Below are 22,972 nucleotides of genomic sequence, written 5' to 3' on the forward strand. Positions count from 1 at the left end.
TCAGTGCCCTCCAAGTGAGCCCTCGGGCTCACTGTGACTTGTCGGGCACTGAAAATCCATTATTGCTCTCCCAACCATCATGACCATGTCAAAAAACTACAAAAAGTAAAAAGTAGTTAGCTCCATGCCCATGGCCATGACGATAGTATCCAAGGGTACAGGGGTAGGGATCGAAGGGAAGGCGTTGGGTTCAAGCAGCCAGCTTACAAAGTAGCTCCCTCTCATACTATTGACTAGTATTGTACGATGTAGTGGGCCTAGCGCAGTGCTAGTGCCCTTGCCTGGTGACGGACCGGTTCTTCTAATGAATCTTCAGTTCAGTTCAGTTTTGGCTTTCTGCCTTTTGCTTTCTCCCGACTGATCTTAGATCACTTAGTTTGAATTTTGGAGTGTTTGTGGAAAGTAGTTACCGGTAACTATTACCAGATTACTTTTATCGTTCGGAGAAGTAGTTCGCGTAGCTGAACGCTACATGCTGTGACTTCTCTGGCAGACACGATCGTCGACGTCCACCATCGTCCACCGCTAGGGCTCGAACTGGTCAAGTTATCACCTAGTATTTCTACAGACAATCACTTTGAATCAGTGAAGTTTTGAATTGCCACCACAAAATTCTAAGTCCGCTATTTTGTCTTTTCGGTGTATCTCATAATCTGTCGACGGATGATCTCGAGCTAAGTAACTTAGTTCATAATACCATAGAAATATCGATCCTCATGCAACGGCTACATTGGCTGCGGAGGTGATCTATTCTGCACGGGCTGCAGTTCAGTCTTGCGCTGCCCAGTGCCGGCCCGGTGGATTACTTTAGTCTGCGACTAGCCACTCTGATCTGCCACCGCGTACCGACGATCTTACAGCTGCATTGGCAAACATGGAGAAGTCTTCTGCCAGTGTGGATATCACTGATGGTCTGGCATCACTGCAGTTTGGCAGCGGTAACGACAGCGAGCTGTTGGGCCTGCTGCCGCTGAAAAGAAGATTTCGCCAGCACACGTGTGGCAGCTGCGCGGCTGCTGCGTTCTTCGTTGCCAGCTTGAACGGGGCGCTGAAGCTAGCCTTGAGCACCTCCAGAAATCCAATCAGCACCGTCTCTGCACGGCGTGGCGCCGCGTTCTGGAAGCAGCGAAAGCGCCACGGTGCTGCCGCTGATGATGTTCGGCTGCGAGTGGGGTTCATTGGCTGCGGGCGGCTGGCCAGGCAACTGCTGTCCGTACTGGTTGCCTTCAGCTCCGTGAAGCCGTGTGATGTAGTTATCAGCACACCACGACTGGGTGAAGTGGAAGATCTGCAGGCACTGGGTATCTCGTGCATTTTTGATAACCTGCAAGTTGTGCAGCAAGCTGACATCGTCTTTCTCTGCTGTCTGTCTTTCGCGCTGAAAGAGGTCGCGTCGGACATCTTTGGCCAAATTCCTCCACGGTGCATCATTTACAGTGTAGTTGCCTCTAACCCAGCCACGCGCCTGCGCAATATCCTCCGGCACGACCAGGTCGTGACGTTGCCACATGCTGAAAGAGGCGATACAGGTGGTGAACGAAAAGCCAATGAATTCTCTGGTCATGGTTCAAGCGTTGCTTCGAAATCCACGGTACACTCTAGCGGATTGGCTGCAGGAAGCAGCGTGCATGCATCAACCAGTCAAAGCCTTCTCTCCGTCGATTATGCTCCCATGAGGGAGACTGCTGCTCAGTCAGACCAGTTCACAGCACCGTCGCTAAGAGACGAGGGCCTGGAAATGCTAACGCAAAGTCTCCCGTGCATCAGCACAGTCGGTGACGACAGTGAGAGGCATGTCGCGGCGCAGCACATCTTCACGCTGCTGCGCTCCCGCCAATTCTGCACCGACATTTTCCCACTGGCACGACTGCTTACATCTGATCACGGAGCTCTTGCTGACGATGACGGCGGTATTGTCACAGTTGATGATGGTATAAACTGGGCAGCGCAGTTAACCGTCGCTGTTTGGAATATGATTCTATCACTGTTTAGTTGCTCTCATTCAGAAGCGGTATCGATCATCAACTGGGTCCTGTTTGACAGGAAGTCGTCGCCGGAATCACACCTATCCCAGCAGACACATGTGCTTAGCTCTTGTTTTCTATGCCCGGACGACTTGCAGCTCAGTATAGCCAGCGGACCAGGTTGTCATGGCACAGTACGGAACGATGGTGCAGCCCTACAAGCGAATGCCCTTGGTTTAGACGATTTCGCTCCACAGTACTCCTTGTGCGACGTCCAAGTGGCCTTCCCTTGTCTTTGGGCTCGTTTCACGGATGACCTGGATTTGGCCGGAGCCATTCAAAAGAAGTTCTTGGCGCTGTTCGGAATGTCATCGGCTCTGCACGGGAAATCAGCGACAAAAATCAGCACCCGTTCTTGGTCCACGAAGCCGCAGAGAGCAGCATGAGACCGCCCTGAACTAAGCTGTCACTTCAAGACATGCTACTGAGTGGTACACACAGCATATGGTACGGTGTATACACTGCAGATACCGGTCAGTCGCCTAGGGTACTATATCTTGAGTATATAGTCTTTCACTGTAGACCAAAAATGCTCTTTGAGATCATGTGACTTGAAGCAGAGACTTACAGATTTGCACACCGGTTCTGGTTTTAGTAACAAATCTCCTCCAGTCCACATCACTGTCATCGGTACTGCATGTACCACTACATACACTGTAGTAACAGTCTGCGCCTTCAGGGATATACAGTGTTTTAGTTGCAGCCACAGGACATTTCCGCACGAGCTATAACTATAAGTCATCATCATGGAGGACTTGCCCTATTCAGCTTGTCCCCAGGTCCTGTGAACAGTACTTGGAGACGGTTGAATTACAGAGAATTATCTACAACGTATCTAATTATATTCTATTTATTACGATAGAAAACTCGTCCACATCAGTATTCCTATTATACAATTTAGCTTGGGTATAACGACACTCCACACTCCCTCAGGAGCCACCGTGTGCTGCACTGGGCAGCACAGCGGGCTCTTTCGTCGTTGTTGATGATCTGTTTTTACACGGCTGGGATGTTGTTATTGGACCAATGCTGTAAAACATGTAATTTTCGGTGTATTATTAAACTTTAATTTCGGTGATTTCGGTAGAGACCAGGCACCTAAATTTAAATTACACCTAAAAGGCACTAGAGTATGCACTGTATGTGAAGCCGGGAACGCTGGTCACCTAATTCTAAATTACACCTGAAACCTGGCAGGTTTCTAGCACCGAAATTTTAATGCACCTAAAATTACATGTTTTACAGTACTCAGTTCACCCAGTCATGGACACACACACACACACACACACACACACGCACACACACACACACATACACACCGTGACACACACACACACACACACTGGCTCACATACCACACCTCTTTTGACGCCCATCGCCAGAGGCGATGATAGCAATGCTACAGCAGAAGCCAAAGCAGCTTGGGCTGGAATTGCACCATTCAACAGCTTGCAAGTTGCAAGGCTGAAGAATTGACCGCCACTATTCAGCCTGGTCTACACCATACAGCTATGAAGTGGATTTTCTGGCCAATGAATCCCTAATATTTGGTCTTTTCATTTTCTTCCTGCACACACATCACACCACATACTCCGGCATGCACTGGCTGTTGGTAACCACCCAGGCGAATGAAAGAAAGTCCGGAGAAGTCTGAGAAAGAGAAGAAAGATGCGTGTGACCATAATCGTCGGGAATCGAACCCACAACTCCTCAATTGGAAATCGACTGCACATACATGTACCACTGCACCATAATGGGACACACACACCACACACTCATACACACACACACACACACACACACACACACACACACACACACACACACACACACACACACTCATACACACACACACACACTTTCAAAAAGTTCAATTGTGGTTTCCACTCACATTACGGTGGCAAGGATTTTTCCCGCGGCATGATGTCAGTATGGCAAGTTTGGTTTAATTTTTTTTAAATACATCAAGAGTTTCTAAAAAGTACTGAGTATCAGCCGATGCAGTACAGTCAACTTTTGTCTTTGCGTGTAACGACACTCGGCCGGGCATAAGAAAAGTGTCCTTATTCGCGAAGTGTCCTTATACCCGAAGTCTCAGTATGTACACATGTACAGGTATAATGGACTTTCTGTCCCTGCGGGAATTTGCGGAAAAAACTCTCGAAAACCTGCGCAAGAAATTGCGGCAGAAAGTAACAAAAAATGCGACGAAAAGTGCCGAATGATGCAGAACTTGCCAGGAATTCGCGGAATTATTTGCAGAAAATTGCGGATTTGGGCCAAATCACGAAATTTGCTGCATCGCACGCGTATATCTACTCGGGAGCCGTACTGTGCAAATAACCCACAGGATCATGGAAAGAACTGCGTGAAAGTGCATAAAAATGTGAGATATACAATGTAGTGCAGAAAACAACAAAAACGCGGGAAATCGCGGATTTTGCTGAAAATCGCGGGTTTGGGCCAAAATCGCGAAATTCGTTGCATCCGTGGAATCGCGATTTCCTGGAGGGACAGGACTTAAAGTCTTTGCTCTGGGCATGGAAATTCTGTCGTTATTCGCGAATTGTCGTTACCCGGCTATACCTGCAGTCGTTATTAGCGATGTTGACTGTACTGACTCGGATCATGGTAGATCCACCTGGCTTGCCGCCGGGTTGCATCAAGAAGGCCCCAGTCAGTCTGTCAAGACTCAAGACAAGACTGCATAATTATGAGTCAGGGAGTCTCCCTGATATGAGCCGCTGAGTAGGCATTGGCGGATGATGCTCGAATTGAAGGTGGCAGATTCTGCTCGAAAAGCAGTGAAATTGGCAGAACCATACAAACCGGTCTTCTCACGACGAGGTAAAACTGATAACTGATAAGTTCCCGAACACAATTACCAACAAGCATCTGTACGACATCTGCGGCTCAGCACCAATTTCGCTCGAGATTGACCAACGGCGTTGGGAATTCCTTGGTCACGTACTGAGAATGCAGAAGAGCTCTCCCCCACAGCGCGTGTTAGAGTTTTCAGCCACCGCGAGCCTGCGCGGTCGACTGGGCCGACCCAGGACAACTCTCCTCTCAGCTCTTTCTCAGGACTGCCTAGCCCGACTCGGCATTCGCCTGGGCACGCTTAGAGGCCTTAATCAGCTGCGGCAGTTGGCAGGGGATAAGTCACGGTGGAATGGCACCCCGCGGCACTCATCTTCCTCTGCCGAGCCGCGTCCTTGACTTATCCCCTGCAGGGTGAACATCGTGCACGAACAGTCTACCGTCTTTCTGACATTGCCACTCGAACTTGACAATAGAAGCTGCTTTTCGTATGTGCAGTTACATTGATGGTGTTTTTGTCTTATGTTTGTGAATCCTTCCCGGAAGCAAATGCTGGTTTTTATGCATTCGTGTAATTACTCAGCGTTATTTGCAATAATAATAATAATAATAATACAAACCTTATGGCGGGCAATTCCTCGCCGAACTCTGCTCCATTTCTTTATCCACATACCAAACATGCATGAAACTTACCAGAAAAAGTACCGAATTCTGCCAATTTTTCTGCCGGCATTATCCGCAAAGACCTATCGCTGAGCCATGCCCACGGTACGGGGCTCCCAGAAACTCAGACCCAGAAGTAGTCTACGTGTATGTTGATACAGTATAATACTGTAGCTCAGAGAAGATTGAGTGTTCATCCAGATGTCACGTCTACACACCAGAGGAAGCCCCTCCCACAGCTTGCTTTGGTCCATCAATCAAAATTTGCTCAGCCTGTGGAACGAATCAGCAATGCAATTTTTACGTTTTGGCTTCTCAAATCGCCGACGAACGAAACATTTTCTAAAACCTGTCTATAATAAAAATTAATCAAAATAATAAAACGAGTTACGTGGTCAGCGTGTTGTTTTCATGGCAACACCGTGCTTTCCCGCGCGTGATTCAAAACGCGTCATGCACGCTTGTTTCGAACTGGAAGACCAAAGCCAGAAAATACATCTCACCTGCAAGGATTTGATGTTTGTGTTCTTCACTGCAACTACCCTGGGTCGCCGTGAATGAAATCCTCGGAGAATGGATGATGCACAGCAACCCGAGGATGCTGGCACCCGAGATAAGGAAACGCGGCTGATGATAAGCCGTGTGGTCAATGAAAATTTCAAATCTTATGCTGGAAAGCAAGAACTGGGACCTTTTCACAAGGTGAGGGGCTTCACCATATTTTGCTTTTGCAGAGATGTTCTCAGGAATGGTTAGGGCTGTTCTGTTTACCATCGGCATACTAGCTGCTTTCCGGTAGGCCACAGAATCATTCTAAAAGTTGTCAGGAACTTTCAGTGGAATACTCTCCAGACCTCCTCGGTTATCTTAGCCCAATCTGTGGGGAAATGCTTCAGCTGATCGTCAACCTAATACTGACGGACGATCAAGCCGTTGGTGTTATTTTATGGGTCTTTGTTGAGTAACATTCCAGCCTGGTCATGTTGTATACAACATGTGCATGTATCAACGCGCAACAAAGTGGCAGGTCAGGGTGGTTATGCAGAACATACGACAATGTTACACTCATCGTTCTCAGGATTAAACATATTAGTGCTAGCTCAAGTCAACGAAGCAACTATTAGTACCTTACAACTACCTTACATATAAAATGTAGCACCCGTACTTGCTCACCCATGCAAACAGGGAGGTGATGAGCTTTGTTTGGAAAACGTGGCACCTGGAGAAACACTCCATTTCTGGTTACTAGTATATATTATAATTTTTGTTTCTCAGACTGTATTTGCACTTTCCTGGGCTTCTCACACCTCGTCTTCTTTCTCTTTATCTATGCTGTCCGTTGAAATTTCACTTGCGTTTCCCACAAAAGCTCCGACGCCATTGGCAGATACGTTTATTGAATTGAATTAAAAAAATATCTGGCCAAACTGCAATGTGGATCTGGTGTAATCATCTAGCATACAATTGCTCTTCTGGGCCCATGCCATGGTCAAACTCCTCTCTCTGCTAAATGGTATGTTGTTGTACCATAAAGCTCGTGGCTGCATCTCACTGTGTTGCATTACAACTGGTGGCAAGTACACTCTTTTATACATGGGATGATTCAAGTATGTTTTCGTTCCAGGGTTTGAGCGCTGTGGACATTCTACTTTTGTTGCGCGTGTTTGCAGCGTTTTTCCTCCATCGTTGGCCCCAATGGCAGCGGCAAGTCAAACGTCATCGACGCGCTGCTGTTCGTATTCGGCTTTCGCGCATCTAAGATCCGCAGCCAGAAGGTGTCGTCGCTGATCCACAACTCTGACCAGCACCGCAATGTGCCCAGCTGCACGGTCAGCGTTCACTTCCAGAAGATCGTAGACTATGTGAGTGTGTTGCATCAACTTGTGTATACTAGTAGTTGCGTGCTAAAGTGTGTTTTAATAGTGTGTTTAATGCTACAGCCCCGGAACCAGTTTTATTCATGAGGTCGCGTTCCATTTGCTACTGCTGTACGCAGATGAGAGTCCTCCGACTCGGTGGAGTGCTCAATATTCATTCATTGTAATAGAGCTACCATACACTGCTGTATATTTACTTTAAAGTAGTTTTGTTGCTGGGGATCAGTAACAGTGTTCCCTACAAATATTTCACAGCCACTATCAAACATAATGTAAGCCCACTCTCTTACTTTGCCTATCTCCTGGCTGCTGTCTGCCCTGAATTTCGTATTACATGTAATGTTATCTTTGTGTCTTCTCAAGTTGACCAGCATTCACAGTGGCTGCCTGCCCAGCAATACACGCTGCTTCAGTACAGTATCTGTCAGCACGGTTGTAGGCAGTGAGCTGCTTGCTCTACTGTAGTTAGTTCATGCACTGACGTACCTGGTTTATCTCTCTCTCGCATATCATGAAGCTTCATGATATGCTGTAACTGTGTCCGTTTCCTCTAAACTATCTCTTGTGCCTGTGCTCCTGTTTGCTCAGCCGGGCGAGGAGTATGACGTGGTGCCAAACAGCCAGTTTGTCGTGTCTCGCACTGCTTACCGCGACAATAGCTCCAGCTATCACGTCAACGGAAAGAAGGTCACCTTCAAGGAGGTGACAGCGCTGCTACGCAAGAGTGGCATCGATCTCGACCACAACCGTTTTCTAATCTTGCAGGTAAGATTGCTGTTTTGTAACTCATGTCACTTCTTTTTATGACTGCTAGTGTTTTCCTTTTTGCAAGAGCCTTCGCTTGGATAGGAAATGCATTACGCTTACACTTCGGCCAGTTTTTTTCTTATATTAACAAATATTATTTCTTTTCGTTTGAGACTTGAGTGCATTTCAGAAACATTGGCGCATGAATTTGCACAAGAGTTCCCTACGGAGTTTTACCAGCATACACTCAAACCAGGATTTGAATGTGTGAACTCCCCCGAATCCCAAACTCCAGTAGCACAGCATGTGTGTACCCTCTGCAGACCACTGGCATCTAAATCTCCAAAAGCCATGGTTCAGCAGGTCAAAGTCACAAAAACCTTGCAGATCCCCGAAACCTGGCTGAAATCTAAAACTCGTTTCTGCATTCCTTTGTATTCCTGCTGTTGCTGATAGGGTGAAGTAGAACAAATCGCCATGATGAAGCCCAAAGCTCCCAATGAGCATGAAGACGGCATGTTGGAGTACTTGGAGGACATCGTTGGCTCCAGCCGCTTCAAGGAGCCAATTGAAGAGCTCTCGAAGCAAGTTGACGAGCTGAATGAGCAGCGCGGTGAGAAGGTAAGGGAGCATCTCATAAGTTCGCACTTTTTTTGTAAACGTAACGCATTTCGAATAGACTTTACCCCCCCTACCTCCCCCCACTATTTGAAAGTCTTATCGCACATTTTCAGTGTAGATCTACTGTACATGTCCATGCCATGCCCATGGTATGCACAATCATGTACAATGTTCATGTACATGGACATGGACGCTAGTGTTGAAGTGAATGACATTCAGTAGTACCACATCTACTGAGTACAAGTAAGTTAGTTTTAGTTACAGTCTTAGTTCAATCAATATGACATGTACACACACACAAACAGAGTTCCTCCACAACGACTGTACTGTCAAAGCTGGCCAGGTGGCAGGTACACGGTTTGATCAGGCTGGTGTGACATTTGACACCTCTGAGTAGCCTGCATGCGTAGTACAAGGGTTAGATCTACACCTAAAACACACCGGTACCCTGCTGTCTGAAGCGGTCTAGCACAAGCACTAGCACTGTATTGTACACATCCAGAAAATGTGCGAACTGTCATTTTTCTATCCGAAATGGGCGCTACCCCCCTACCCCCGTTTCGAAATGCGTTACGTTTAGAAACAAAATGCGAACTTATGAGATGCTCCCTAATGGGACTGTTTCGTAGCACGTTTTTTTCAGGTCAATTGTACTGCAGCTTGTAAGTTCAAATGAACACGGGTTTAGGATTTTTCAGCCTCTTGATTTCAAGTTGATCTTTCTGCTCCCTCCCCCCCCCCCCCCCATCAATTGCTTGTCCGAGTACAGTACATTGTAGGTTGCTACACGATGGTTGTGCACACGGGGTGTAACATTGCCCCGTGATACATATAGCTTCTCTCACCGTGTCGTTTCTGCGTGTTTGTGTTGTTGATAGCTGAATCGGGTGAAGGCCGTTGAGAAGGAGAAAGACAGCCTGGAGGGTCCGAAAGATGAAGCTGTGCAGTTCTTGGTGGACGAGAATGAAAAGAGTTACTTGTCGCATCGCCTCTTCCAGCATAAGCTGTAAGTGAAGTTACACTCACCCCAGCTGAGTATCTCTGGGTCAGCGTGTTGTGCTTGGCTGCCTCCTGTAGCTGCTGCACGGCTACTTTAATAATATCATCTTTGACCAGTGCTGCTGTTTTGAGTGTTATGTGTGTGTGTCTGTGTGCCTGTGTGCGTGTTGTGTGCTGTGTAATTGAGAGTTAATGCATGTCGGGTGAACAGTGGGAAAGCGCAGTGTGGCCATAGCTACTAAATTGCATGGTGGTACTTGCATGGCACGGCATGACAATATCCTCGTTGTGTGACAGACTGCTATTGCAGTGAGGGTTTTTCTCGTTCTCATTGGTTGATCTGCATTGTTCCTGCTGCAGCTTTAAGTGCAAAGCCAAGGAAGCCACATCTAGGGAGCAGGCATCCGCGGGAAAAGAATCGCTTGCTGCAGTGGACAAGGAGCTCTCCGAGCATTCAGGTGATTTTCAAATGATCTCTATAGTCCTGCTATAGCCATGTTTGAAATCCTTCTGAACTTACCAATAATTGTCATGTTCTATCCTTCCTTGGCGTGTGTGTGTGCGTGTGCGTGTGGCACTTTTGTTCTGGTCCTGTTCTGCTTGAGATTCTCACTGAACTGCATACAATATGTGCTGTAGTCACAAACTGGATTTCCCCGACCATACAACTATCGGACAATTTCCGTTTTCCCCTTCAGATTTGTATGTGATTGCTTTACGTTGTGCCACTGGGTGTATCTGATGGTCAGCCTGTTTCTTGTCTTTGTGTGTTCATGTGTGTGTGCGTGTATGTGTGTGTGTGTGTGTGTGTGTGTGTGTGTGTGTGTGTGTGTGTGTGTGTGTGTGTGTGTGTGCGTGTGTGTGTGTAGATACGATGAAAGTCAAGACAAAGGCGCTGAAGAAGGAAGAGCAGTGAGTTGATGTAGTAGTGGAGCAGCTAGCATGGCTGTAGTGCTGCCCACATCATGTGCAGTGTGCAGTGTATGAGTAGCTGTACGAATGACTAAATGACTACCCATGTGGCCGTGCCTTAGCACAGTCAGTGGTTCATAAAGCCCCCCCCCCCCCCCGGTGCCTGTGGCCTGTTACTGGTCTTGTTCACTATTGAGCCGCCATGCCATGACCCATGTTCTTGCTGTACTGCTTCTCTGCAGGCGCTTGGGTAAGTGTCAAGCCGCTGCCGAAGCGGCGCAGAACGCCTTTGCAGAGTTTGAACGCCAGGACGTCCGTCTTCAGGAGGTGAGCCGTGGCAGCACCGGAGCTCCCTGTGCGTTGCATAAGCGAAGCGCTGAAACTCCAGACCTGCATATCTGCGTGCCACGCGCTTTGACACATCAGAAGAAATGGTCTCAATGCCTTGTTGCTACTGGTTGGCATGCATCATGGGTCTTTTTGAAGTGAAAGAAACTATTCATTGTTCCTGCCAAGCGGCCCAATGCGTACACAGATCGAGATGTGGTTTGTACTTGTCCATGACTAGAAACGGGGGATATCAAGAAAGTGACAGTGAGTGCAGTGTGAACAATGCAAGAAATCTCCCTGTGATAGAAATGGTTTGTTCAAAATATTCTAACAATTCAAACTCGAGTAATTGCGGAAATGCCAAATGCGCTGTTGATTAAACAGAGAGCAAAATGCACAACCATTATTTTGACTGACACCAGCCCTACCACTGCCGATTATGTGTTTGCGACAGGATTTGAAACATGCACGGGAGAAGCCAGGAAAACTCCAGAAGCAGCTTCAAAAGGAGCGCAAGAAGGTACGTCAACACCGCATCTCGTCTGTGTGATGTTGTTAGTGGGGCTATGTACGGGTATTCGGGTACCTGTGCTGCACCTATATCCGATGGCAATGGTACATAAACAAGGGTGTGCAACTCGACGATCCCCCAGCCCACGGCGGAATTTTTGTTTTATGACATCAGTCTTTGGTGGCGGTTTGGCTCACTGACGCCATCATGCGTAGCCAGAGATCAAAAGTACAACTAATTTGTACATTACAGCTACGGTAGTCGAAGCAGAACAACGGACGATAGATCGATGTGTCTTAAACCTGATGGACTCTCACCGTATCTACAAAATAAGCGCGGGACAGCATACGCACTTCATCATACTTCTGCCAAAGAATGACGCAATTAAAAAATTCCGCCGTGGGGTGAACCCATCGCAACTCAAGATAGGAGTTGCATACTCTTCGTTATGTACTCTTGCCGATAGGTAGTTGGGCAAGATAGTCAATACAATGATCGATAGAGTACAATGCATGGCCAGGGACATTTGTATCATTGTGTTCGACTTCCGCCAACCAAATATTAGGTTCTGTCGGGTGAATTTTGATGGTCTTTGGGTTTATTGTAAAGCTGTTGGAGAGAGGATTATGCGGAGCTCAAGCTTTTCAAAGTGTACAGTCCGTATGTACCATAACAGGATGGAATGGAACATAGTGCTTCCATAGTAACACTATCCGATGGGGCACTTATCTCACACAAAATCACCCGAACCCAATACCCTGAAAAGAATGTATCCCAATACTGCCCTAGCTGTAAGATCACTTTCTTCATTGTTGTGCTTCACTTGTCTAGGTAGCAGAGCTGACAGCTGTCCCCGAGAAGAATACCAAGGAACTGGAAATCCTTGCCGACCAGAAGAAGCAACTGGAGGTAAACGGTTGCCCTCTGCTGATATTGCTCCGGCGTTGGATGCGAAACTTGAGCACTTGTATTATTCACACTATTATAGTGCCTTTGCTGTTTGCGTTATGCAAAGCTCACTGACTTGTCAGTTTGAGCACTTTGCGCACTCTGGCAAGGTACGTTCGAGCCTGGTTTAAATCTGGCTTTGGAAAATTTATTTTTTATTGCTATCGGGTTCGGCTTCATTTTCTCTGTGCTGCACTGATGAGTCCACAAAGGGCGAAACAGTTCTGTCCGCAGATTGAGTATTACCGTAAAGTACCGTTGATCCGCCCCCACGCCATGTCGCTTCCCAGCTGGGTTTTCGGCAGGGGGGCGGGAATTAGATCAAGGCTGTCAAGTGCAGTACGATGTACAACAACGTAGAGGATCAGACTCAATGTGCTGGATTGTGCACATTTTGATCCTGGATTGGCAAGTATTGTGTACAGCAGTGCATGCATCGGTTCAACATCGTATTTCGTTGTATACGCCGAAGTCGCTTCACAAGGAGAAAATCGACAGGGGGCGGGAATTAGAGAGGGGGCGGATCAACGGTACTTTATGGTATTCACATTTAGAAGTTTTTAGAATGTATTAAACGTGAAACTTGCATTCAGTGATTACTGCAGGGTGTGCTTGGCCGAGGAGAATTCTTTTCGATGCGGCATGGAATTGCGTGAGCTCCCATAGCTCAGTCGGTTAGAGCGTCGTGCTAATAACGCGAATGTCGCAGGTTCGAGCCCTGCTGGGAGCAGACTGCTTTTTTTCTCTGCTCTTGACTAACGTTCGAGTAGCACATCATCATCATGTTGCTTTTCTTTTGACTGAATGTGCAGGCCAAGAAGAAAAAGGAAGAAGAGAAGATGACTGAAGTTATGGCAGGTTAGTTCTGACTGCTGACTGTTAAGTTTTCATTTGCCCTGGCCTGGGTGTCTGCTGCAAGGCACATTTTTATGATTAACCGTGGATTTATTGACTTTCCAAACTGCACATCATGTCGGTATGCATGGCCATGTCATTGTTTCGTTCTCTTTAGGTCTCAGGTCGGCAACAGAGGGTCTACAGTCGGAGAAGGAGGAGAAGGAAAAGAGTTTGGTGGTGGTGATGAAAACTGTGAATGAAGCCAAGTCAAAGGTTAGACACGTACTGTCGTGGACATGGAAATCCAGTCGAATGACCGGGGCCGGCGCCCTCAGTGCCTACAGAACGTTCCATGCAGTGCACATGTTGATCCGATACGACCAGCGCGCTGCAGCGCATACATGAATATGTGTACCGACTCCGTACGCGTACTGAAGGCTGCATGGCCAGCGCCCTGGGGCCGCTAGACGTGCGACCGGATTTCCATGTCCATGATAGTATATTACTGGTCGGTGTTTGCGAAAGCTACATAGTGCTACTGCTGCGTTGCTTTGGCAACTACGTATAATAGTAGCACGGAAACGATCGCAGAAATCTTGTATACTGATTACTTGGCAGAGTTCCACTTAAAACTGCATCCTGATGATGGCAGTTTGCCGAAACGTCGATAATGATACAATGAACGGAGTTGTGAATTTGCAGTGCCCAGGGAAAGCGCATATGTGCTCACCATTTATTATAATCTTGAACTATACTAGTATGATGAAGAAAGGAAAAGGACAAAATGTTACGAGTCATGACAAACTGTCCACCAACGTAACCAAATCTTATACAGTCAGCGAGTGCGACAAAACTATATTGGCTTATAACTCATAACTATATTGGCTCACCATCCGAGTCCAAATTTATACTTGTATGGGAAATATATATATTTTTAATATTTCCCATTACATCGTCACTCGCTGAGGAATCAGCCGGGGCATAGCGCCATTATTGATTTGCTACGGTTTCCAGCTGCCAAGTACATGGGAACGTACAGCATGAACGCTGCACCACGTGATGTGAGTTTTGGCGTCCGTGAATCCCATAGCAAACCCATGCAGAGCTGCGCACTTTTGATGGCTATATACTCTTGATCGTATGCTGGTGTTTGCTTACACGGTGACTACCTTGAGCATCTCTCTCTCTCTTTCTCTCCCTCACTCTCCCTCTCTCTCTCTCTCCCTCACTCTCTCTCTGCCTCTCTCTCACTCTGTCTCTCTCTCTCTCTCTCTCTCTCTCTCTCTCTCTCTCTCTCTCTCTCTCTCTCTCTCTTTCTCGCTTTCTCGCTTTCTCGCTTTCTATCTCTGTGTGTGCGTGAACAGCTGGTACTATTCTCATCTGTTTGCAAAATAGGGTGTTGATTCCTTAGGCGTGTGCCTGCTACTAAGCTCGGTGTTGCCCTGTGATGTATTATGTTTGACCCGCTTGCAGATGGATATTGCCAAGACAGAGCTTGAGTTATATCAGGAAAGGATTGACCGGCACGGCAAGCTGCTGCAAAAAGCGCAAACCTCTCTACAAGAGGCCAAGGATACGGCTGCAGCTAAGGAGACGTAAGTCGCTCTCAATGTCTCCCGGGCCCTGTTACACTGTAGATGTCCTTTCCTTACAGAGCCTTGCCATTGTGTGTGTACTCTTCAATGAGAACTGTTCGGCGTATGATTTCTCTCTCTCTCTCTCTCTCTCTCTCTCTCTCTCTCTCTCTCTCTCTCTCTCTCTCTCTCTCTCTCTCTTTTGATTGTCTTTGTAATTACGTAACTTTGCATTCCTCTTCCACCCTAGACTTATCTACAAGCCATTTTTCTGTAACATTTCTGCATATCTTGTGATTGTTACCCTTAGCGAAATTGCGGATCTGAAGAAAAGTCTTCCCAAAGCCGAAAAAAGCCTGGGCACATGTCAAGAGGAGGTGAAAGCGGTCATAGTACAGGAACGTGAAGTCATGGAGAAGGTACTACGACTTTTTGTGTGCAGTGCAAATTGATGTAACTCTTCGACCATGACGACATTTACATGCAATATACTAGGTCGTGGAAAGGTTTCATGTGGAAATGGATGTAATACGCTTGTGTGATTCTGTATGCCATGCATAATGTGATAATAATATCTCTGTACTGAGCCTCCACACACGGCACATGCTCCCAATGTGCCAGCTAACGTTACATGTATGCAGATAAGGGCTTGAAAATGCTGCCTCGCCCCAGACTTTGAAGCCTAGAAGTTACATCATGGCGCATGGGTCCATTTGGACCATACGATTGAGGGCGGACGTAATCATGTAGCGTGCTCCACTGCTCGAAGAGTGCTCCATACCCATATAGAGAAGAGCCTTCCAATTGTGAGTGGATACGAGTTTCAGGTGGTTTCCCACTACAGCCCAGGGTAACTTTATAGCCAATACTGACTGGACAGTACTGACTACTGTACTGTACTGTACTGTACTGTACTGTACTGTACTGTACTGTACTGTACTGTACTGTACTGTACTGTACTGTACTGTACTGTACTGTACTGTACTGTACTGTACTGTACTGTACTGTACTGTACTGTACTGTACTGTACTGTACTGTACTGTACTGTACTGTACTTAATTGCATGTCACGTGAGGGTTGCCTGTACTACAGCCAATGAGCGCTCTTGCTCAGCGGTCTGTATTTCTCGGTATTGCCCGGCAAGTTATTGCCCGCTCAGTTACATGTACGCGCATGCGGACTGTCATTCTTGTACTTTGTGGTTCGTGATCAGGTCAAGTGTCTACTGTTCGGAGTTTCAAATTTGAAACACAAAACAGCAACTTGATCTGACTACAAACTACAAAGCACGAGAATGACAGACCACACACGCGCGCATGTAACTGAGCGGACAATAACTTACTTGTTCCAGCCACCTGAACCAGCCGCCTCAGAAGGTGAATGCAACCTTGACATCGATATCGATGCGTTGATGAGCAGCCGACGAACTAGACGAACTGAATGCGTTCGAGACGAAGTTGTGGAGCCCATCCCACTTTCAGTTCCTGTTCCTACACGCAGTGCTCAATCACGAACAACAACACCATCGATATCGTAAAGAAATAGAGAATTTCAAAACCACAAACGACGTTTACCACTGAACAAGTGTGTCGGGACTCGGGAGACTGAGAAAGTCGGAAAGGTTTCTCTCCATTTTGTGGAATGTTTGGGTCAAGCATGCAATAAATGATTTACTGCGCCTCGTACGCACTCGTACACGGGCAATACCGGCTTGATACATGACCTCACGGCTGGGGCCGTTCGGTCATGTATCAGCCGGTATTGCCCTTGTACTCGTGCAGTAAATCATACGCACTGACTGCTCTGTACTGGCTGGGCTGGGCTGACTGCTCTGTACTGACTGCTCTGTACTGACTGGACTATACTGTACTGGACTGTACTGACTGCTCTGTACTGACTGGACTATACTGACTGGACTGTACTGTACTGTACTCACTGGACAGTACTGACCAGGGAGTAGTAAAATACAGGGAGGTGACACGAGCATGTACGGCCAGTTTGACGATTGCCTCAGCACCGTTTTCACCCGGCGGGTGAGATTGGAGTACTATGGGTACCGAAGTGTGTAGACACGCGCGCGGATCAGGATTCTCTCGATCAGGGAGTAGTAAAATACCTACCGCCAAAGAGACTCCTACTGCAGCCCGTAGAAATTCAGCGCTGAGAATTTCCAACAATTGTCTGCCTTCACAAAGTTTTTTAGTCGACCAAACTACCACTATGTCAGGAAAGAAGTCCAGCAAGAGTGGTATCACTTTGGGAGATATCCCTGCGTGCCGTAGATTTTTCCTGTGTCGATACAAGCTGTTTACGACGACGTAGCCCGCATTTCAATCCTTGACAAACTTAGGAACATTTCATTCCGAAAAGTGAACTCCCGAATCTCTAGCATACCATAATATGAAATGCTCATCATCACAAAGAAGGTAGAGAAGTACTGGTTGATCACAACTGAGGAGAAATTAGTGCCGATCGTGTGGTGTCCTAGAGATTTTTTCGACTTCGAAATCGGTGCACTCGCTTTTCATCTCCAATCGTACACGTATTGTTCGCAAGGAAATCACCTTCGTTCTATTGGTCCATGCCGTCGATCGGGACGAATTTCGCAAGGGTGGTACCTTTCCATATGACGATGACACAGATGTACCACAAGAGCAAAACAAATGCTGTTCCATGAGAAGGATAGACCTTTTCACGGAATTAGTTCTTCGACAAATACTCAAGATTGATTCAGCAGATCATCATTTTTTGCGAAAGAAAAAAAACCAAGCGCGAGGCACCCATCAAAAATCACGATTAGTGGCGTGTCACCTCCCTGTATTTTACTACTCCCTGGTACTGACTGGACTGACTGTGCTGACTGGACTATACTAGAACTGAGTGAACTGGGCTGCATACGTGAGAACGCCTTTACTTGCACAGAAACCATTACACAAATACGTGCCACAAGGAGCCGTGTGCGATGAGAAATGCATGAGAAACGATGCATTTGCTGCGCCTCCAAGACTCCTCGAACGAACGTTTTGAAAGTCTTGCCTTCACCCACATTTTCTCTTTTTCCCAACTCCAATGCTCATTGTATATACACAAATAGGAGATCCCCCCGATAGGCGTCAGCCTTTCGGTGATCCTGAAATAAAGATTATTATTGTTATTATTACCCATTCCAATCTAATGAAATGCTGCTTCCAGTGGACTTTTCAGCCAAAGAGCGCATCTGGCAGGGTGAAAGTATTAAAATACAGCATCACTCTCATCACTTTCAATTTGATGAGTGAGGCCGCTGGACAGAGCACCGTGGCTGCTGACGAGCATTGCACACACACACACATACGATCTGTGCGGGCTGTGCTCACCTGATTGCGCTATCATCTTGTGGCTCCCCCTGTATTGCAGCTGCGTATCTGCCAGGTCAATGTGCAAGGTACACGGCAAGGCATGGAGGCAAACCGTTGTCGGTAAGCTAAGCTAAGCTGTAGTAATTTCGCCCTTGGCTCAACGTGTTCTCTTCTAATCTACAGTCTGTCCGGAAACCGACGGGGAGTTTCTTTCTTTTTGCAACCCCACATATTATGGGTGACCCATTTTGTGATCACAAAGCCCGTTCTTTGAAAGGTGAAGCTGTCAGATGTCTCGGCACCTGGAAGAACACGCCATAGGCAAAGGAAGGGATATGCATGCAGCGTGAAGCATGAACACGCTTCAGCAAGCTTGGGTTCTCGGAACTCAGTTGTCAGAGTGACAGTGGCACGTTGTAGCTGGCGTTGTCTGACATTCTGTTTGTGTGATTGGACCTTTCGGTCGTGCGATGGCGTCTTTGTTGTAGCCAAGCTGTGCCAGTTTGAACTCAGTGTGAAGTATGCCCTGCATCACTGTACAGATGCAGTCAAACTTCAGTTTCCCCGGTTTAGTGTCCCCGCGAATACAGTTTCATTTACTTCAAAATATACAGTAAACATGCAGTCGAGTATCTCCGAGATCTGAGATCAGGTGACCGGAATAACATACTATTATGCAGGGTCCGAGGCTGAGCATATGTGTGCTGTATGTGGTAGCTGTTGTACAGTGGATACTTTCTGTGCTGAGGGCTTACTGAGTAGCTGTACTACGGGCCATAGCTGATTTTCATAGGCCAGCTTGTTTGACAATGCCAGTGCAGTGTGCATTTGACAGCGCAGTTTAGGCCTGCACACCTGTCATGATGTCACTGTCCGCAAAGGAACGTGCCATAGGCAAAGGAAGGGATAAGCACGCAGCGTGAAGCATGAACACGCTTCAGCAAGCTTGCGTTCTCGGAACTCAGTTGTCAGAGTGACAGTGGCACGTTGTAGCTGGCGTTGTCTGACATTCTGTTTGTGTGATTGGACCTTTCGGTCGTGCGATGGCGTCTTTGTTGTAGCCAAGCTGTGCCAGTTTGAACTCAGTGTGAAGTATGCCCTGCATCACTGTACAGATGCATTCAAACTTCAGTGTCCCCGGTTTAGTGTCCCTGCGAGTACAGTTTCATTTACTTCAAAATATACAGTAAACATGCAGTCGAGTATCTCCGAGATCTGAGATCAGGTGACCGGAATAACATACTATTATGCAGGGTCCGAGGCTGAGCATATGTGTGCTGTATGTGGTAGCTGTTGTACAGTGGATACTTTCTGTGCTAGGGCTTACTGAGTAGCTGTACTACGGGCCATAGCTGATTTTCATAGGCCAGCTTGTTTGACAATGCCAGTGCAGTGTGCATTTGACAGCGCAGTTTAGGCCTGCACACTTGTCATGATGTCACTGTCCGCAAAGGAACGTGCCATAGGCAAAGGAAGGGATAAGCACGCAGCGTGAAGCATGAACACGCTTAAGCAAGCTTGGGTTCTCGGAACTCAGTTGTCAGAGTGACAGTGGTATGTTGTAGCTGTTGTACAGTGGATACTTTCTGTGCTGAGGGCTTACTGAGTAGCTGTACTACGGGCCATAGCTGATTTTCATAGACCAGCTTGTTTGACACTGGCAGTGCAGTGTGCATTTGACAGCGCTGTTTAGGCCTGCACACCTGTCAAGATGTCACTGTCCGCAAAGGAACGTGCCATAGGCAAAGGAAGGGATATGCATGCAGCGTGAAGAATGAACACGCTTCAGCAAGCTTGGGTTCTCGGAACTCAGTTGTCAGAGTGACAGTGGTATGTTGTAGCTGTTTACAGTGGATACTTTCTGTGCTGAGGGCTTACTGAGTAGCTGTACTACGGTATCTGATTTTCATAGGCCAGCTTGTTTGACGATGCCAGTGCAGTGTGCATTTGAAAGCGCTGTCAGCACACCTGTCAAGATGTTGCACGTTCTGCATGGCGAGTTCTGAGAATCTGGAACAACAGCCCGTTCTCCGAAGGGTGTGTTATGTTGGCTAGTGCCAGCTGCGTCTGCATGTGCGTGTCAAGTGCACTGGACTTGCAGTATAAAAGGCACTCTTTCAGGCGGCCTAGAGCAGAGATGGATAAATTTATCGAAGTGATAGCGAAAGTGATATATGAGAAAGCGAAAGTGATATATGAGCCCCCTGCGGGCATTCCCCGTTCAATTAGACACACTACAATCAGTAGAAATTCTTTGGAACTTGTGTCCGATGAAAATAGCGTTTTAGGTTCAGTAACCTTAAATGTTGTGGCAGAAAGCACTACAATTACTGACTATGCTACGCAGGATGGCTCTACGGATTCAACAAAAATAACGAAATGATGAATGAAAAATTTTCCTTGTTTACATAAAAAAAATTAAGTTAGGCTCTCCCAAAAAAAAATATAAAACCAAAAAAACCAAAAAAACCAAAAAAGGCCACGGGAGAGGGCCACCTTTGTCCACCAATGGTCTATTCCTGAATACCATTGCTGTGTGAAGGTGGCAGGTGTCAACGTATGCTGGAAAGACTATTGATAGGAGAGATGTGTCTCTCCTAGTCACCGGTGCTGTGTAAAAATGGTACTGCTAATTGGCTCGGAGGCATGTGCAGGTCTGTGTCAAGGTGATTGTATTTGGTATCAAACTATCTACTTGGATGTGTCCAGAACTGCTTGTACAGTGCTGCTCAATGAAATCCAGTCGCATCACTCAAGTCTGCGCCTTGCACCATTTCGCAGCCCAGTGTTCGCAGGTCTAGGGCTGCGCAACGCCCGGTGTGCACTTTAGTGACACAACTGGATTTCAGTGAGCAGCACTAGCACTGTAGCTGAAGTATTAGAGAGGTTCTGCAAAACGAAAATGTGTACGGACTTTCGCTCTACGTCACGAAGTGAGAAACTTTGGACGCGAAACTTGCAGGGAACGCGAAATGAACTTTCGTAGGAAGTTTCGTGAGATCGGATCATGGCGTACGTGCACTTGGCGCATGCAAACTACGAAAATGTGCAGAACACAAAGTTCGTGCAAAAATTCGTACACATTTTCGCAAGGCCTGTCGCGAATCTTCGTTCGAATTTTCGTTGTGCAGAACCTCTCTATTCATTACATTTTTTTTGAGATTTAGGGGGTGATTATATGTGCAGCGCCAGCCCGGGCTGGTCGACAGGCGGGCCAGCCCGCCTGCAACGGGATCTCGGGGTTGTACACAAATCCACACAAACCTGTGGTGCGTTTACATGGCAAGCGGGCTGGCCCGGCGAGGCGGGATCCCGCCTCGAGGCACCCGGGATCCCGGCTAGGCGGGCCAGAAAAAGCACATATAAACAGACCAGCCCGGGCCAGAGTTGTATTATTATGGTGTCGACACTGCGTTCATACTACAAAATAGGTACTTTTACCGTTTGAGGGAAGTTATAAAGAGGATTCCCAATATTGTCTTGAAAATCTATGAAGCTTTTTGTACAGTAACAAGAAGGACGTGCAGTGAGCACTGTTTATTGGTCGACATGCATAATTTACATTAAAATGGAAGGGGAACTACTTGCAGAATACTTTGATATGGACAGCTAAAAATGTGAAAAACAGGAAAAAGAAACGAGGTGATACAACACACCAAACATGTGCCACAGCGCGAAAAGAAATCAGCAGAAGAATACATTGTGTGAGAAAAAAAGTTTTTAGGTTTAGGCCACACCAAGTTTTTTCATTGTTTCTCGTCACCGCGCGCGTACCTTTCTTGAGGATTGGACCAAAAAAAATCTCGCGTCCCGGTAAACACGCATAAAAAGGCGTTGTAAAAGTACGCGCGGCGTCAAATCTGGAGTGCAGTGCTAGTGCACGAACCGAAGGACGACTTTTGCACCGTATTCATTGTCTGGACTTGTCATGTCATGCCATGCCTTATCCCATAAGGTTTCTGTTTTAAATTTTAGCACAAGCGCGCACTTGGCTGTTCTTTTATGTACCCCTTGTATAATAACTTTGGTTTGCTTTCTTTCCTATTTAAATAACATGCAACACTGGACTTCCTCACCAGAGGCCGGTGCAGGAGCCTGGTTTTCTGGCTGTATGTTGCAATTGACTGTCACGCGTGGTGTATAGTCTGATTTTAGGTCATAAATTGGGCCTTTGTAGTGTAAATAGCAGTTTTTGTTTTTCAAACCCTATTTTGTTTTTTTTCCGCCCGCCCGCGTTCCTTTTGAGATTTTCAGGTGACGAGAAACAATGAAATAACTTGGTGTGGCCTTATAACCCGAGTATGGCTTGCAGCCCTGCGTTTCAGCCCGGGGCAGCACACTACAGTCGTAGTGTGTTTGTTGCATACTCACAACGGGCTGGCGTGTGCTCAGTGCATATAAACGCACTGCGGGCTGGCGACCAGCCCGGCCTTGCACATGTAAACACCCTTGGCGGGCTGGCCCGCTCGCTCCAGCCCGGGCTGGAGTCGCACATATAATAGGCCCCTTACTGTTCTCTCATATTACAACTGTTTATTGTGTGCACCATGTCTTTGCTAGTGGTAAACTTCTAGATCACCTCATGAACGAGAAGAAGAGCGGTCGGATTCCAGGCATCTATGGGCGATTGGTACGGCTCTCGTCGACTCTCTGTCTCTCTGCTCTCTCTCTCTCTTCTCTCTCTCTCTCTCTCTCTCTCTCTCTCTCTCTCTCTCTCTCTCTCTCTCTCTCTCTCTCTCTCTCTCTCTCTCTCTCTCTCTCTCTCTCTCTC

General features: G+C 47.1%; 2 protein-coding genes and 1 non-coding gene across 3 annotated transcripts in view; all 3 read left to right on the forward strand.

Annotated features, from left to right (window-relative positions):
* Positions 1 to 250: 250 nt before the first annotated feature.
* LOC135809611 (uncharacterized) lies at positions 251 to 3,029 on the forward strand. Its single transcript, XM_065322996.1, has one exon. The coding sequence runs from the start codon at positions 875 to 877 to the stop codon at positions 2,408 to 2,410; it is 1,536 nt and encodes a 511-aa protein (XP_065179068.1). The 5' UTR covers positions 251 to 874; the 3' UTR covers positions 2,411 to 3,029.
* Positions 3,030 to 5,984: 2,955 nt separating this feature from the next.
* LOC135809612 (structural maintenance of chromosomes protein 4-like) overlaps positions 5,985 to 22,972 on the forward strand; it is a 40,864-nt gene continuing 23,876 nt past the window's right edge. The window contains exons 1-16 of the mRNA XM_065322997.1: positions 5,985 to 6,209; positions 7,178 to 7,369; positions 7,973 to 8,149; positions 8,588 to 8,752; positions 9,631 to 9,758; positions 10,112 to 10,209; positions 10,621 to 10,663; positions 10,906 to 10,990; positions 11,448 to 11,513; positions 12,336 to 12,413; positions 13,265 to 13,310; positions 13,465 to 13,562; positions 14,763 to 14,884; positions 15,174 to 15,282; positions 18,260 to 18,321; positions 22,762 to 22,831. Of these exons, the coding sequence (XP_065179069.1) occupies positions 6,081 to 6,209; positions 7,178 to 7,369; positions 7,973 to 8,149; positions 8,588 to 8,752; positions 9,631 to 9,758; positions 10,112 to 10,209; positions 10,621 to 10,663; positions 10,906 to 10,990; positions 11,448 to 11,513; positions 12,336 to 12,413; positions 13,265 to 13,310; positions 13,465 to 13,562; positions 14,763 to 14,884; positions 15,174 to 15,282; positions 18,260 to 18,321; positions 22,762 to 22,831 (1,668 nt within the window). The 5' untranslated portion in view covers positions 5,985 to 6,080. The remainder of the gene's footprint in view (positions 6,210 to 7,177; positions 7,370 to 7,972; positions 8,150 to 8,587; positions 8,753 to 9,630; positions 9,759 to 10,111; positions 10,210 to 10,620; positions 10,664 to 10,905; positions 10,991 to 11,447; positions 11,514 to 12,335; positions 12,414 to 13,264; positions 13,311 to 13,464; positions 13,563 to 14,762; positions 14,885 to 15,173; positions 15,283 to 18,259; positions 18,322 to 22,761; positions 22,832 to 22,972) is intronic.
* On the forward strand, positions 13,109 to 13,182 carry Trnai-aau (transfer RNA isoleucine (anticodon AAU)). The gene has a single exon. It is a non-coding gene; the product is annotated as a tRNA-Ile (tRNA).

This window comes from Sycon ciliatum, chromosome 2 (genome assembly GCF_964019385.1).
Source record: "Sycon ciliatum chromosome 2, ocSycCili1.1, whole genome shotgun sequence".
Taxonomy (NCBI): Eukaryota; Metazoa; Porifera; class Calcarea; order Leucosolenida; family Sycettidae; genus Sycon; species Sycon ciliatum.

Coding starts and splice junctions, on each gene's coding strand:
- LOC135809611 (XM_065322996.1), top strand. CDS start 875: ATGGAGAAGTCTTCTGCCAGTGTGGATATCACTGATGGTCTGGCATCA.